At 33.1% G+C, this 15,477-nt stretch overlaps 1 protein-coding gene across 1 annotated transcript; it reads left to right on the forward strand.

Moving 5' to 3' along the window:
- Positions 1-612: 612 nt before the first annotated feature.
- Positions 613-10,926, forward strand: LOC132736588 (protein C19orf12 homolog). Its single transcript, XM_060723745.1, has 4 exons — positions 613-739; positions 4,122-4,238; positions 5,494-5,586; positions 10,644-10,926. The coding sequence occupies exons 2-4, from the start codon at positions 4,142-4,144 to the stop codon at positions 10,862-10,864; spliced, it is 411 nt and encodes a 136-aa protein (XP_060579728.1). The 5' UTR covers positions 613-739; positions 4,122-4,141; the 3' UTR covers positions 10,865-10,926.
- The last annotated feature ends 4,551 nt before the right edge of the window (positions 10,927-15,477 follow it).

Genomic DNA, 15,477 nt, shown 5'->3' on the forward strand with positions numbered 1-15,477 from the left:
AGCTTAATCATTAAAGATTTATTTAGCACCTAAAACTCACTTTTTAAAGATGAAAATTACCATTTCTGACGAGTGTTTTTGCAGTATATACAATAGTTTTCCGAAGAATTCCGTGACAGTTATCACAAGAACTCCTTGACAAGTTATCATAAGTAAGAACTCCATCCCTCGTGTAACACTTCCTCCCCCGTGTTAATGCCAGATATAAATGAATAATATTGACTGAAAGAGATAGAAAAAAAAGACATTTTCTGACAAAGTTCATTTCAAACAGCAGCTGGTAATTGCCAACTTTAATTCCGTTTTTTTGTGAATAAGTATTTTTTGAGTGGTTTTTCTACATGACATGATTCACATGGTTCTGGCCGATTACTGAAAAATATCAGACTGATGTATTTTTCAGACTGAAATGCTGTGAAAAAATGCCGCATGACCCCAAGTTTGCTTTAGCTGGAATTATTTATCTTGGATGATACTGTAAGCACAAGTGACTTTGATTTTGTTGGAGAGTTAGTAAAATTGCCACATGGTTTATATAGAACATACCACGGATTTATATAAATCCGTGAACATACTTGGTGAAATTAATTGTGGTCTGAGGCCTTATACCGCTTTCCTTTATGATGACAACGATAAAGTGTAAATCTGTAATTGAGTTACCCTTTCCCATATTTAAAGTGGCTTAATGTTCGGATGAAACTGCGTAATTTGCTGATATTTTTCCAGAGTCGTTATCACCGTAAGATTTTTTTCTGGTTGATTGAAATGAACAAATCTGTGGCCGCAAATCAGGTTGCTTATCAAGATAGTTTTTGGCACCAGCGGTTCTAGCCATTTTTTTTAGGGCAAAGTGGTTTTGTCTAACTACCTAATCATGGCACAGAAGTGCTTACAATACTCCAAGGAAACAGTAAACAGTAAACAAATGGGAAGTTACAGTATCTTCTACTGTTCTAGCTAAAGATACTTCAGCGAACAGGTTTTATAGTATTGCTAGACCTGTTACTGTCGCAACGTCAAAATAAAAGCGACATATAAAGTTATGGAAGCCAGAACTACTACTGTTCTATAATATAATAAAATATTAAAGTTTTGGTTTCAGCAAACTAAATCTATATAACAGTATAGTAATTAGTATTGTAGCAGGGTAAGAAAAATGTGCAGCATGACCTGGAATCAAACCCGGGACCCTAGGAATACCATACCGCAGCTCTACCGACTGAGCTATCTGGCCACTTACATATCTTCTCCCCTAAATAGTGATAGTTCTAACCTCTGACATATTCCCCTGCTATATTGAATATGATAAACAAGATCAACAAGGAAAGGCGGCGTTCAATGAACGCAACCCCCACATGACCCAGCAACAAGAACCAATGGCAAGGAGCCCAGGGGGACCCCAAACAAAAACAGGACAGGGCAAAGACAGCACGGACAGGTTAATCATTAAATGATAATTAATTTGTAACTGATTAGGAATTCAAAGAAAATAAAAATAGGCCCACAAAGGGGAAGGGGACAGGAGACCGGGGGAGGGGGTGGGGAGTAATCAAAGAAATAAAAACTAGAGGCAATGGGGAAGATACTTACCGTAGACGAGAAAACAACAAGGGACACAAGCAAAAGTGTCACCAAAACAGTATGAAACAACATAAGACATTCATCCTTTATTTCACAGAGTTACATAGCAATGTAAATTAAACTCTGAGCTATATCCAGTCACGGCCCCACATGCAAACCAGTCAAATCGGCCCCAAGTCATATCGGCCCCAAGTCAAATCGGCCCCAAAATTAGTCAAATCGGCCTCAAAATTAGTCAAACCGGCCACACAACAATTTTAAAAAGTCAAATCGGCCCCAAAGCTAGTCAAATCGGCCCTAAAACTAGTCGAATCGGCCTCAAAACTAGTCAAATCGGCCCTAAAGTTATTTTTGTGACTAACAGCTATAAATACTTAAAAATATGTAAAAGATAAAAATTTATTTCTAAATTCAACTTTTTAAAAGAGTAGTTTTTGATTTAAATTATAGATTATTGATAAAAAATAAAAAGAGATGCAATGCTACTGGATTAACGAATGCGTGATGCAATTAACGGTAATTAAGTGTGAACTAAGTGCTACCTGATTAAACGTGACGGTACAAAATTATGTGTTGTTCAAACTTAATTTGATTTGTCGCATATGAGTGGATACAGAACACACAGACAATTTAGATATTTATAACATATATGAATGTATAATTTGAGATTTAATTGATGGCTATCATATATAAGCGTAAATTCTCAAACTGTCCCCTTTATAAAAAAAACATGTACAAACCTTTTGTATAATTGTGTGAATATAACTGTTTGAATTTATTATATTATCATGATTTCTTGGTGCATGCATTATAATAAATAGACATGTATATGTATGTTGTGATATTCGTTGTGATGATGTGTGTTAAGCCCCAGTCAGAAATAAAGTATATATGCTCTGTTCTATCATGATTATTTTGTCTGAAAAATACTTATTTATAGTGATATCCATCCAATTAAAGAGTGAGACGTTTAATCAAGTAGCATGCTGTTCACAATTGATTGCTTTAAATTAGCTGTTTATTAGCTACACGTGTGAAAAACCTCATATGCCTCATACATTTATCATGTTTCATATGTTTATTATACATTGAAGATACATATGTTAAACGTTATACTCAGACAATCAATTTGGTTATTATATGTTTTGTTCTTGCTTTCTTTGTAATCCATGGTTTCTCAAAAGGGTGAGAAAAATGTGCAGCTTGAACGGGACTCGAACCCAGGACCCTCTGAATACTGTACCTTGGTTCTACCGACTGAGCTATTCAGCCCCTTACACATCTTCTTCCTAAATGGTCAGTTCTGAACCATGACAGTATACTGCAGGCTTTTCTAAATAAATAAAGTTTGCTGAACCAGTAGTTTGCTCAAAACCACTTGAACTCCTATTTGATATATTAGTTAAAAGTACCAAGCAATAGGACATAATTATGGAAGATTTACCATGTAGTATAAGCTGCATGTCTCAATGCATGTTCAAAACCTTCATTACAAAGAAACACCTACATGTCATTTTTCGAACTGCCAGTAATTCTTACACTCTTGGTACATTTAATAACTGAATATCTACCCAAACTGTACACAGTTGTCTAAGTGAGGGTGGACATCATTATTACATTGGTGGTTTATTGATGCTGCATCACCACTTAAATCATGTTAATTGGGCATGAACACACCATCGCTAGCCCAACAAGTTGTGGGCTTTAGCGCTATTAATTATATAGACAATGGTTGCCTGCAGACAGACATCTACATGTATGTAATATCAGAATGTAGAATTGGTCGGTCTTGCAGTCTAAATATTGAGACTAACACTGGATATGGCAACAATGAAATAGTGTTTTTTTCTCTTACAAGTCGAGATTTTCCATTCATAAAAGTCATAGCAGGGGCTGTGTGCACTTTAGATGAAATGAATGTAATGCTGACTGTTGTATACTTGAACAAGATGGTTTTGGGGAAGGATGTTTTGTCTTGGTCTGGGCAGGCATCAGGCATTTAGTAATTTATGCACAAATATTATTACTATTTGAACATTAATAACATGTTAGACAACATCAACATGCTGCTTAAAGTGAATATAATTTAAAACTTTCATGATCTTTTAAGACATCTTTAATTTTACTTTATGAAAATTGCCATAACTTTGTTATTATATGTTGGTTCAAGTTAATACTAGGATAAAACAACATTCACAACCAAACTTTCAAATTGTATTATTCAAAAACTCTTCACTCATAAAGGCCTGCATCAGTCTTTTTGGATTTGATGGTAAGAAAAAGTCAGGTTTTGCCCCTGTTCAATTCTTGAAAAAAGTGTGGGGCAGTCTTTATATATATATTACTTTATATAATTTTGGTAGTTTTTATATTGTTTCATTAACATTTTTCGTTATAAATTACCAGTCAATCATCATTATTATAGCTAATTTTTCACTTAATAAATTCAGCTTAATTTGACTGCCAAAAAATGAGTAAAATGTCATTTTACTTATTTGTTGTTTAATATGTACATAATTATATAACTTTGAATATTTCAGACTGACAGAGCAAGTGAAAAATGGCTGCAAATCTTGCAGGGATGGCGTTTATACCTTATTACAAACATCTGATGGAAATTCTTGAAACAAATGCAGAATTAAAGAAAACAAGCAAAGGTGAGAAACAAGATTTCAAGGTATAAGCAGTGGGTAATTTGACAATGACAACTTTATCAGAAGTATTCGGAGAGCTGGTTACCATAAGTGGACTTATCTAGATCAGATTTAAAATATTTTTTGTCCAGTTACAATTTTAGCATGACTATTATGGGGAGCTATTGTACTTACCCTGTCACATTTTGTTTAGATTTTTTGTGTTTCTAAACTACTGAAGAGAATGTATTGAACCACACTAATTTTAAAAGTGTAATAGGGGGTCACTGTCTATAACTCTAACATGTTATTTTTACAGCATTATGGCCCTTTTTTAACTTAAACCATTCTACATTACCCAGGGTCTTCTTTCACTTCCAAGCAATGAGCACACTGTTCTGCCAACACTGAACAGCTCTTGTTTTTTGTTTGTCAGCTCACCTGTACAAAGTGGTGAGAAATGAGCCTTTGTGATAGTATGATGTCTGTAAAGTGTTACTTGTCTTTGTCTTATCCAGAATTTCTTTAAAAAAATGATACAACATCTCCCTATCCACATGATATGCACAATCAGGTTAGCTCAATTTGTAGAGTGTTGGTCTGTGAATCGTGCAACAAGCGTTCGATTCCCAGATAATTCTAGACATTTTTGTTATGATTGATCAAGAAATCTTTTCTACAGTCATTTGCATTATACCTCAGCTCTTGTATGTATAAAGGTTATAGCATTTTGCTTCACAGCCAGCCCAGGAACAGTGTTTTATGGATTTACTCAACTTATAATAAATGTAAATGCTATCGCCTAGTTGCAAGTATTTGATCTTGCCACCTAAATACTTCATAGATATATATTTGTGTTACAACCCAGGGCTTCACTTTAAGCTGCAATAAATAAATTTGGAATTCTGCCACTAACCTCACACTGCGCTGTCTTTAACATATTTATTTTGAAGTTTTGTTTTCCTTCAAGATGATCTACAATTGTATGTTAGACATGTGCATAACACTAGCTATGCCCTTGAAATTTATATACATGTATAATGATTTATAAAGGAATAAACCAAGTGAAAATGTAAATAAATATTACAAGGGAGAAAAACTATGCATATATTATTTTCCTGTGAATTGTCCATGATATTCTCCCTTGTTTTACTGAAATGAATGGTAAAAATCAAAATCAGTTTATACACATGTATTCAAATGATAGGTAATATTATATTGTTATAACCTGTAAATGTGACTGGTTAGATAATATGAGATTACTTTTATATATTTCAAGGTATTTTCAAGCAGATGGCCTGGGCTGCTGGGGGTACGTGTGCAGGTGGTTTAGTGGGTGGACCACCAGGTGCTCTGGTGGGTGGATTTGTGGGTAAGATATTGTTTTCTTCTTGACTTATTGTTAATGAAATAATGTTTTTACTCTTACTACAGTGAATTACTTTACTTAATAACTTGTCTAGTATTAATCATCAGGATTTTCAGTATTAGGATAAACAAGTCATATAGAATCATTTACCAGTTTAGTAAAAGACTACAGTACCATAGTTTTACTTTATAGGTTCAGTAAAAAGTAGATATTATACATAGTCAGTATAATATTGTAACTATGCTTTTAAAGAGTCAGTAAATATTGTATATTTTTCAGAGCCAGTTAATATTGTATATTTTTCAGGTCAAGTTTGTTTTCTTTAGTTATACTTATTAGGGTAAGATACATTACTCCACTGATGTCCAAAAGCCTTAAAACATAAAAAAAATTAATTCATACATAGAACAACAGGGGCACTTATATAGGAAGATATGCCAAAAATAAATAAGAATTAGACTTAGAAATCAATTGAAAATTTAATTTTTGTATTATTCTTAGCCTGATCTGTGAAAAGCATTGCTTTTCACTTTTGAATTATTTTCAAAATTATAATATTTAATCTGGTATATTACAAAGGATAGAGGAAATGATCTGAAATTTTGCACACATGTTATTGATGTATACCTACATAAAAAAACATTAATCTCTAAAAATTATATCCAGTCTCGTCATGTCTAAAAACTTCAGTGGAGTCCCTTCATTATTGTTTATTTTACGGGTTAGGTCTTCTGTTATTATTATTGTATATGTTTAGTTAATATTGTTTATTTTACATGTTCAGTAAAATTCTTTTGTAATTGTATTGTATACAGTGGTTGAGTTTATATTGTAATTTATATTACAGGTTCAGTGATTGGCTACTGTTATTATACTGTATAGGTTCAGTTTATATTGTATATATTACAGGTTCAGTGATAGGCTACTGTAATTATACTGTATAGGTTCAGAAAATATTGTATATATTACAGGTTCAGTGATAGGCTACTGTAATTATACTGTATAGGTTCAGTTTATATTGTATATATTACAGGTTCAGTGATAAGCTACTGTAATTATACTGTATAGGTTCAGTAAATATTTTATATATTTCAGGTTCAGTGATTGGCTACTGTTATTATACTGTATAGGTTCAGTTAATATTGTATATATTACAGGTTCAGTGATGGGCTACTGTAATTATACTGTATAGGTTCAGTTAATATTGTATATATTACAGGTTCAGTGATAGGCTACTGTTATTATACTGTATAGGTTCAGTTAATATTGTATATATTACAGGTTCAGTGATGGGCTACTGTAATTATACTGTATAGGTTCAGTTTATATTGTATATATTACAGGTTATGTGATTAGCTAAGGTAATTATACTGTATAGGTTCAGTTAATATTGTATATATTACAGGTTCAGTGATAAGCTACTGTAATTATACTGTATAGGTTCAGTTAATATTTTATATATTTCAGGTTCAGTGATTGGCTACTGTTATTATACTGTATAGGTTCAGTTAATATTGTATATATTACAGGTTCAGTGATTGGCTACTGTAATTATACTGTATAGGTTCAGTTAATATTTTATATATTTCAGGTTCAGTGATTGGCTACTGTAATTATACTGTATAGGTTCAGTTAATATTTTATATATTTCAGGTTCAATGATTGGCTACTGTAATTATACTGTATAGGTTCAGTTATTATTGTATATATTACAGGTTCAGTGATTGGCTACTGTAATTATACTGTATAGGTTCAGTTAATATTTTATATATTTCAGGTTCAGTGATTGGCTACTGTAATTATACTGTATAGGTTCAGTTATTATTGTATATATTACAGGTTCAGTGATAAGCTACTGTAATTATACTATATAGGTTCAGTTAATATTTTATATATTTCAGGTTCAGTGATTGGCTACTGTAATTATACTGTATAGGTTCAGTTATTATTGTATATATTACAGGTTCAGTGATTGGCTACTGTAATTATACTGTATAGGTTCAGTTAATATTTTATATATTTCAGGTTCAGTGATTGGCTACTGTAATTATACTGTATAGGTTCAGTTATTATTGTATATATTACAGGTTCAGTGATAAGCTACTGTAATTATACTGTATAGGTTCAGTTAATATTTTATATATTTCAGGTTCAGTGATTTGCTACTGTAATTATACTGTATAGGTTCAGTTATTATTAGCTCATCTGTCACAAAGTGACAGGGTGAGCTTTTGTGATCGCTTTTCGTCCGTCGTCCGTCCGTCCGTAAACTTTTACTTTAAATGACATCTCCTTATAAACCACTAAGCCAATTACACCTTTAAAAATTGTTCAAAGAAATTAATTCCATGCAGAACTCTGGTTACCATGGCAACCGAAAGAAAAAAACTTTAAATATCTTCTTTTAAAAAACCCAAAGAGCTAGAGCTTAGATATTTGGCATGAAACATCTTCTAGTGAATGTCTACCAAGTTTGTTCAAATAAAAGCCCTGGGGTCAAAATTGGCCCCGCCCCAGGGGGTCATTGATTTTCCCTATATGCATATAGTAAAAACTTTAAAAAATCTTCTTTTAGGGAACCCAAAGAGCTAGAGCTAAGATATTTAGCATGAAACATCTTCTAACGAGTGTCTACCAAGTTTGTGCAAATAAAAGCCCTGGGGTCAAAATTGGCCCCGCCCCAGGGGGTCATTGATTTTCCCTATATGCATATAGTAAAAACTTAAAAATCTTCTTTTAAAGAACTCGAAGAGCTAGAGCTAAGATATTTAGCATGAAACATGTTCTAATGGGTGTCTACAAAGTTTGTTCAAATAAAAGCCATGGGGTCAAAATTGGCCCCGTTCCGGGGGACATTGATTTTTCTTATACATGTGTATAGCAAAAACTTAAAAAATCTTCTTTGAAAAAACCTAAATAGCTAGATTATAGATATTAAGCATGAAACATCTTCTAGTAAGTGTCTACAAAGTTTGTTCAAATAAAAGCCCTGGGGTCAAAACTGGCCCCGCCCCAGAGGTGTCATTGTTTTATAGTAAAAACTTAAAAAATCTTCTTTTAAAAAACCCAATGAGCTAGAGGTAAGATGTTTAATATGAAACATCTTCTTGTGGGTGTCTACCAAGTTTGTTCAAATAAAAGCCCTTGGGTTAAAATTGGCTCTGGCGGGGGGAGAGGATGGGGTGCAGAGGTGATTGTTTTTCATTATATGTGTGTAGTAAAAACTTAACATCATCTAATGGGTGTCTTCCAAGTTTGTTCAAATAAAAGCCCTGGGGTTTAAACTGGCCCCGCTCCGGGGGCCTATATACAGGTGAGCGACCTCAGGGCCATCATGGCCCTCTTGTTGTATATATTACAGGTTCAGTGATAGGCTTCTGTAATTATACTGTATAGGTTCAGTTATTAGTCCCCTACCGGTTTACCGGAGGGGACTTTAGGTTTACCCTCCGTCCGTCTGTCCGTCCGTCCTTCTGTCCGTCCGTCAGTCCGTCCGTCCACAAAACTGGATCCCGCGATAACGCAAAAAGTACTGAAAATATTTTAATGAAACTTGATATATGCATAGATGGCAGTATGGAGATTATGCACGTCTTTTTCTTTTCTTCCTATGTTGAAAATTCTGGTTGCTATGGCAACAAATAGGCTGAAAATATGGCAAATTTTACACATAACCTGGATCCCGCGATAACGCAAAAAGTACTGAAAATATTTTTATGAAACTTGATATATGGATAGATGGCAGTATGGAGATTATGCACGTCTTTTTCTTTTCTTCCTATGTTGAAAATTCTGGTTGCTATGGCAACAAATAGACTGAAAATATGGCAAATTTTACACATAACCTGGATCCAGTCATAACACAAAAAGTACTGAAAATATGTTTATGAAACTTGACATATGGGTAGATGGCAGTATGGAAATTATGCACATCCTTTTTTATCTTCCTATGTTGAAAATTCTGGTTGCTATGGCAACAAATAGGCTGAATTTCAAGATTTCTGATTCTAGTTTTTAAGTTTTTTCACTCTAAGTTCTTTATTTCTTAAGGTGTTTTCTTCAAACTTTAAATAAAAGTTGCTTGTCATCAACCACATCATATGTGACAAGGTTTACAACTCTAGCACAAAATTTATCAGAATTACCTCCCTTGAACTTAAAATTTTCATAAAAAAAACATTGTTTTTTTTAATAACTTCTTTTTCTGAATGTATCTACTTCAAACTTCGTATAAATGTTTGTTATTGTCACTCAACATTTGTGAGTGTTCAATACTCTAGCAAGGCTATTTTCAGAATTATGCCCCTTTTGAACTTAGACTTTTTTTTGAGAAATTGGTAATTTTTACTCCAACTTCTTCAATCATGATAGGATTTTAAAAATGTTATATTTTGATAACAGGGATGTTTAAAAAATAACTTTAGAGTTCCTTCAGTCCGTCTGTCTGTACATAAAAACTGTTTCCTGTGATCACTTTTAAAGAACTTTTTCAACAAATTTACTTAAAATAGGAACATAAGTGAATGGCCAATGGCCCTTCAGAATTTTGCTTGGGCTCTTACCGGTAGGGGACTTATGGATTGCTTGCAATACTATGATAATTGCTTGTTATTGTATATATTACAGGTTATGTGATTAGCTAAGGTAATTATACTGTATAGGTTCAGTTTATATTGTATATATTACAGGTTCAGTGATAAGCTACTGTAATTATACTGTATAGGTTCAGTTATTATTGTATATATTACAGGTTCAGTGATTGGCTACTGTAATTATACTGTATAGGTTCAGTTATTATTGTATATATTACAGGTTCAGTGATTGGCTACTGTAATTATACTGTATAGGTTCAGTTATTATTGTATATATTACAGGTTCAGTGATAGGCTACTGTAATTATACTGTATAGGTTCAGTTAATATTGTATATATTACAGGTTCAGTGATAAGCTACTGTAATTATACTGTAAAGGTTCAGTTTATATTGTATATATTACAGGTTCAGTGATTGGCTACTGTAATTATACTGTATAGGTTCAGTTATTATTGTATATATTACAGGTTCAGTGATTGGCTACTGTAAATCTGATGAATATAGCTCAATGATAAAAGTGTTAAAAAATCTCAGTGACTATGACAAACAACGTTTGGTGGAGAAAGTACAAGAACTTGTTGGTAGCTCAGGCCTAGAAGCTCTCACAGCATTCGTTGGTTCCCAGGTTCAACGTGAGCTGTTATTAAATGTTATACGAACAGTCTTACAGAATAAAGATGGAGGGTAGTACATCAGGATTCCAATTTCATATAATTTTGATATTGTTGAGATAAAAGTTTTTGTTAAAAAAAATTTCCATAGACATATAGAGAAAATAAGGTTTATGTTTCCATATTCCATAATGTATTCCACTTTTCGAGGAAAATAAATTTTGTTTTTGTCATGACCCTCTCATTGTGCCTTCAGCGTCAGTGTTGGTTATCCTTTCTTTAAGGTTCATTTTCTCAGAAACTATAAAAGCTATGCACTTTAAACTTTGATGAACATTTATATTGTCATTTAAGGGTGCCATTTCAAAAGGGCAGGTAATCTTAATTTAATTTTTTTAATCAAAATTGTGCTCCTTTTTCAACAAAGATTTTTAGCACTGGTTAACCTTTTTGTTATTTACTTCAAACTTGATATACTAGTTCACAATCAAAATATGACAAGATTTCAGTATGGCAGATAATCATAAAATTCATTGAAAGTTTTTGGTTTTTGCAAAGTTGTACCCTTATTATCTTGTATATGCTCATTATACTTACTTGTTTTCAGTGAGTTTAATCATTCATGTCTTTTTTTGTATTTGTCATGTGTAATATGTATGTAATATGTATATATGTTAATTGTATCATGTAACAAGAAACATAACTTGTTTACGTTACTTAAAGAATCTTGAATCTTATTTTACTTAAAAAAATTTCTTCATAGGTCAGTTTCTCAAAAACTGTCAAGTTAATCCCTTCTATCTGGAATACTTGTTCAATTGTTTTAAATTAGAAAAAATTAATGCATTTCTAAAGAGCAGGTAACTGTTTTATTATTCACTTTAAACTTGATATATTTTTTACTAACAAGAGCAGGTATGTCTGCTTAGCATGTTTGCAGAATTATGCCCCCTTTTTGTGTCTAGCACTAAGAATATTGGTGATCTTGTAAAATATACAATCATGTACATGTATTTATGAAATACAATGATTTTTTTGTTATGTATTTCATTGAGTTAAGATTGTATTAATACCTAATACCTTCTATAAATACTAATTTCTTATTAACCAGGTTTTCAACGAAAACCGGGTTATTGTAATGCCGAAGTCGGCGGGCGGGCAGGCGGGCGGGCGGGCATCAACTTTTGGTTTCCACTCAATAACTTTAGTTTGCTTTGGCCTATTGACACCAAACTTGGTGTATGGATAGCTTATATCAAGAGGCAGCTTGGGATTGCTATCCAGGTGTCTGTGATCAAGGTCAAGGTCACTGTTACTAAAAATAGAAATTCAGTTTCCGCTCAATAACTTGAGTTTGGTTTGGCCTATTGACACCAAACTTGGTGTATGGATAGCTTATATAAAGAGGCCACTTGGGATTTCTACCCAGGTGTCTGTGATTAAGGTCAAGGTCACTGTTACTAAAAATAGAAATTCAGTTTCCGCTCAATAACTTGAGTTTACTTTGGCCTATTGACACCAAACTTGGTGTATGGATAGCTTATATCAAGAGGCAGCTTTGGATTGCTACCCAGGTGTCTGTGATCAAGGTCACTGTTACTTAAAATAGAAATTCAGTTTTTGCTCAATAACTTAAGTTTGCTTTGGCCTATTGACACCAAACTTGGTGTATGGATAGCTTATATCAATAGGCCGCTCGGGATTGCTACCCAGGTATCTGTGATCAAGGTCAAGGTCACTGTTACTAAAAATAGAAATTCAGTTTTTGGCTCAATAACTTGCGTTTGCTTTGGCCTATTGACACCAAACTTGGTGTATGGATAGCTTATATCAAGAGGCAGCATGGGATTGCTATCCAGTTGTCTGTGATCAAGGTCAAGGTCACTGTTACTAAAAATAGAAATTCAGTTTCCGCTCTATAACTTGAGTTTGCTTTGGCCTATTGACACCTAACTTGGTGTATGGATAGCTTATATCAAGAGGCAGCTTAGGATTGCTACCCAGGTATCTGTTATCAATGTCACTGTTACTAAAAATAGAAATTCAGTTTCTGCTCAATAATTTGAGTTTGGTTTGGCCTATTGACACCAAACTTGGTGTATGGATAGCTTATATCAAGAGGCAGCTTGGGATTGCTATCCAGGTGTCTGTGATCAAGGTCAAGGTCACTGTTACTAAAAATAAAATTCAGTTTCCACTCAATAACTTGAATTTGATTTGGCCTTTTGACACCAAACTTGATGAATGGGTAGCTTATATCAAGAGACAGCTTGGGATTGCTACCCAGGTGTCTGTGATCAAGGTTAATGTATTTAGTTTTCATGTTATAACTTGAGTTTGCTTTGACCTTTTGACACCAAACTTGCTGAGTGGCAGCTTTGGATTGCTACTTAGATATGCGGGAGCAAGTTCAAGGTCATTTGCTTACAATAGAATTTTCTGCTTCAACCCAACAACTTCAGTGCACTTTGACCTATTGATTGCTGTCACATAAAACTTGGCCGTTGAAAACCTGGTTTTCGTCGCATTGCGGCGCTTCTTGTTTATGACTGTTAAATTGAACCACTGAAATCATGTTCATGCGCAGTGATGAAATGAACTGTTGATTGGTCAACAATTTAATAGTCTCACCCCTGTCATCAGATATTTTCAATAATGCTATAATTGTGTTTTTTAGAAAATCAAATGTCAGAATGATTCCGCTGTAAACAGTTTAAACAGTTGTAAAAATGTTATTAGTATGTTGCTGCAGTATATATTATAGTTTGATTGCAAAGCATTAGGTAATAAAACAGTTATTTATTGCATGCGAGTTTGTGGAACAGTAAAACTGTTTTCCCTCCTTTGGCCTCTTGTAACAGTTCCAAATGTCACCCCTGATGCCTCAGTGCAACAGTTTTGACTGTTCCAAAAACAGCATTGAAATAATTGTATACTGTTAAAATTTTATTGTGATTAAATAAGATTTCATGAATTCTTTTCAAGTTTTTATTGGATAAAGAAAAGATTAATTGTTATACAGATACTTTTATTTCCTCCAGAATTGAAGAGCATGTGAGTTGTTGATTGATTTTTGAGTAACATGTTATGTAAGAAAAAACATCATTAAGCACATGGTTGCTAAATTGTTTACTTTTGATATATCTTTGACATAAATAAAATAATGTAAATCAGTTGATTTCAAAATGATATAATAAAATCTGAACAAAAAATGTCAAATGTATATAAGAAAATATCATGACACTAAATTGCATTATTAGGCACAAATACTTTCAACAGGTTATTTGACTAGTAACATGTAAATGGTTATATAGTAGACAATTATTTGCATATAGACATATAATCTGTCACAAGTATATTTGATAGATTCATTTATAATACTGCACAATTGCTTTATTTCATTAGTTATAAACACTTTAAAAGGTTATGTGGCTCTATTTACATTCCAAACAACCATTTAACTTCTCAAGAATCTTTATTATGGCTTTATAATACAACACACTGCATTTCTTTGAGAAAGAAACAAAAAATTACTTATGCAAACTTTTTATTGTAGAGCATTAACTCTAAAATTTTAAAAGCTTTCAACATGAAACTTAAAGTACTTGCTTATTATGACAAGTGCAGTTGTTACACAAGGGGCACTATTTTGAAACCTTAATTAAATACCTTATTTTTTGGAGATATGCCTCTTTACAACTTTTTTACAATTTTTTTTTGTCAAAATTGCCTGTGAAGTAGAATGATTTTAAAACTATGAAAGATATCAGCATAAAACTTAATGGAATACTTGTTCATCATATCAAGGTATACTTTTTAGCTCACCTGAGCTTGCTCAGGGTGAGCTTTTAGGATCGTTGAATGTCTGTCGTCCGTCCACACTTGTTAGTTAACACTTTAGCGGTCACATTTTTGCCTCAATCATCATCAAACTTTGTCAGGATGCTTATCTAGATAGCTCGTATGAGTTTGAACATGGGTCATATCGGATGAAAAACTAGGTCACAGGTGCTAAAAATAGAAAAATCTTGTTAACACTCTAGTGGCTACTGTTTTGATCCAAATATCCTGTAAATTGGTCTGAAAGTTTGCTTTGGTGATTTCTAGGTCAAGTTCGAACATGGGTCATCTCGGATGAAAAACTAGGTCACATCGCCTAAATATGGAAAAACCTTGTTAACACTTTATTGGTCACATTTTTGACTCAATTATCATTAAACTTGGTCAGGATACTTGTCTAGGTAATTGCTCGGATGAATTTGAACATGGGTCATCTTGCATGAAAAACTAGGTCACCGGAGCTAAAAATAGAAAAATCTTTTTAACACTAGTGGCTACTGTTTTGATCCAAGTATCCTGGAAATTGGTCTGAAAGTTTGTTTTGATGATTTCTAGGTCAAGTTCGAATATGGGTCACCTGGGTTAAAAACTAGGTCACACTGCTCAAATATGGATAATCCTTGTTAACACTCTAGTCAGGTCACAATTTTGACTCACCTGTCATAAAACTTGGCCAGAATGCTTGTCTAGGTAATTGTTCAGATGAGTTTGATGGGTCTGTTGAGTGATCTAGGGCCATCATTGCCCTCTTGTTTAGACAAGGAGCATAATTCTGAAAGTTTTATTGTTAAAGTTATGCCCCTTTTTAACTTAGAAATTTTGTGAAAATTGCTATTGAATTAAAAACTAT

The sequence above is a fragment of the Ruditapes philippinarum genome, unplaced genomic scaffold, assembly GCF_026571515.1.
Source record: "Ruditapes philippinarum isolate M1 unplaced genomic scaffold, ASM2657151v2 ctg2093_1_1_1_1, whole genome shotgun sequence".
NCBI classification, from domain to species: domain Eukaryota; kingdom Metazoa; phylum Mollusca; class Bivalvia; order Venerida; family Veneridae; genus Ruditapes; species Ruditapes philippinarum.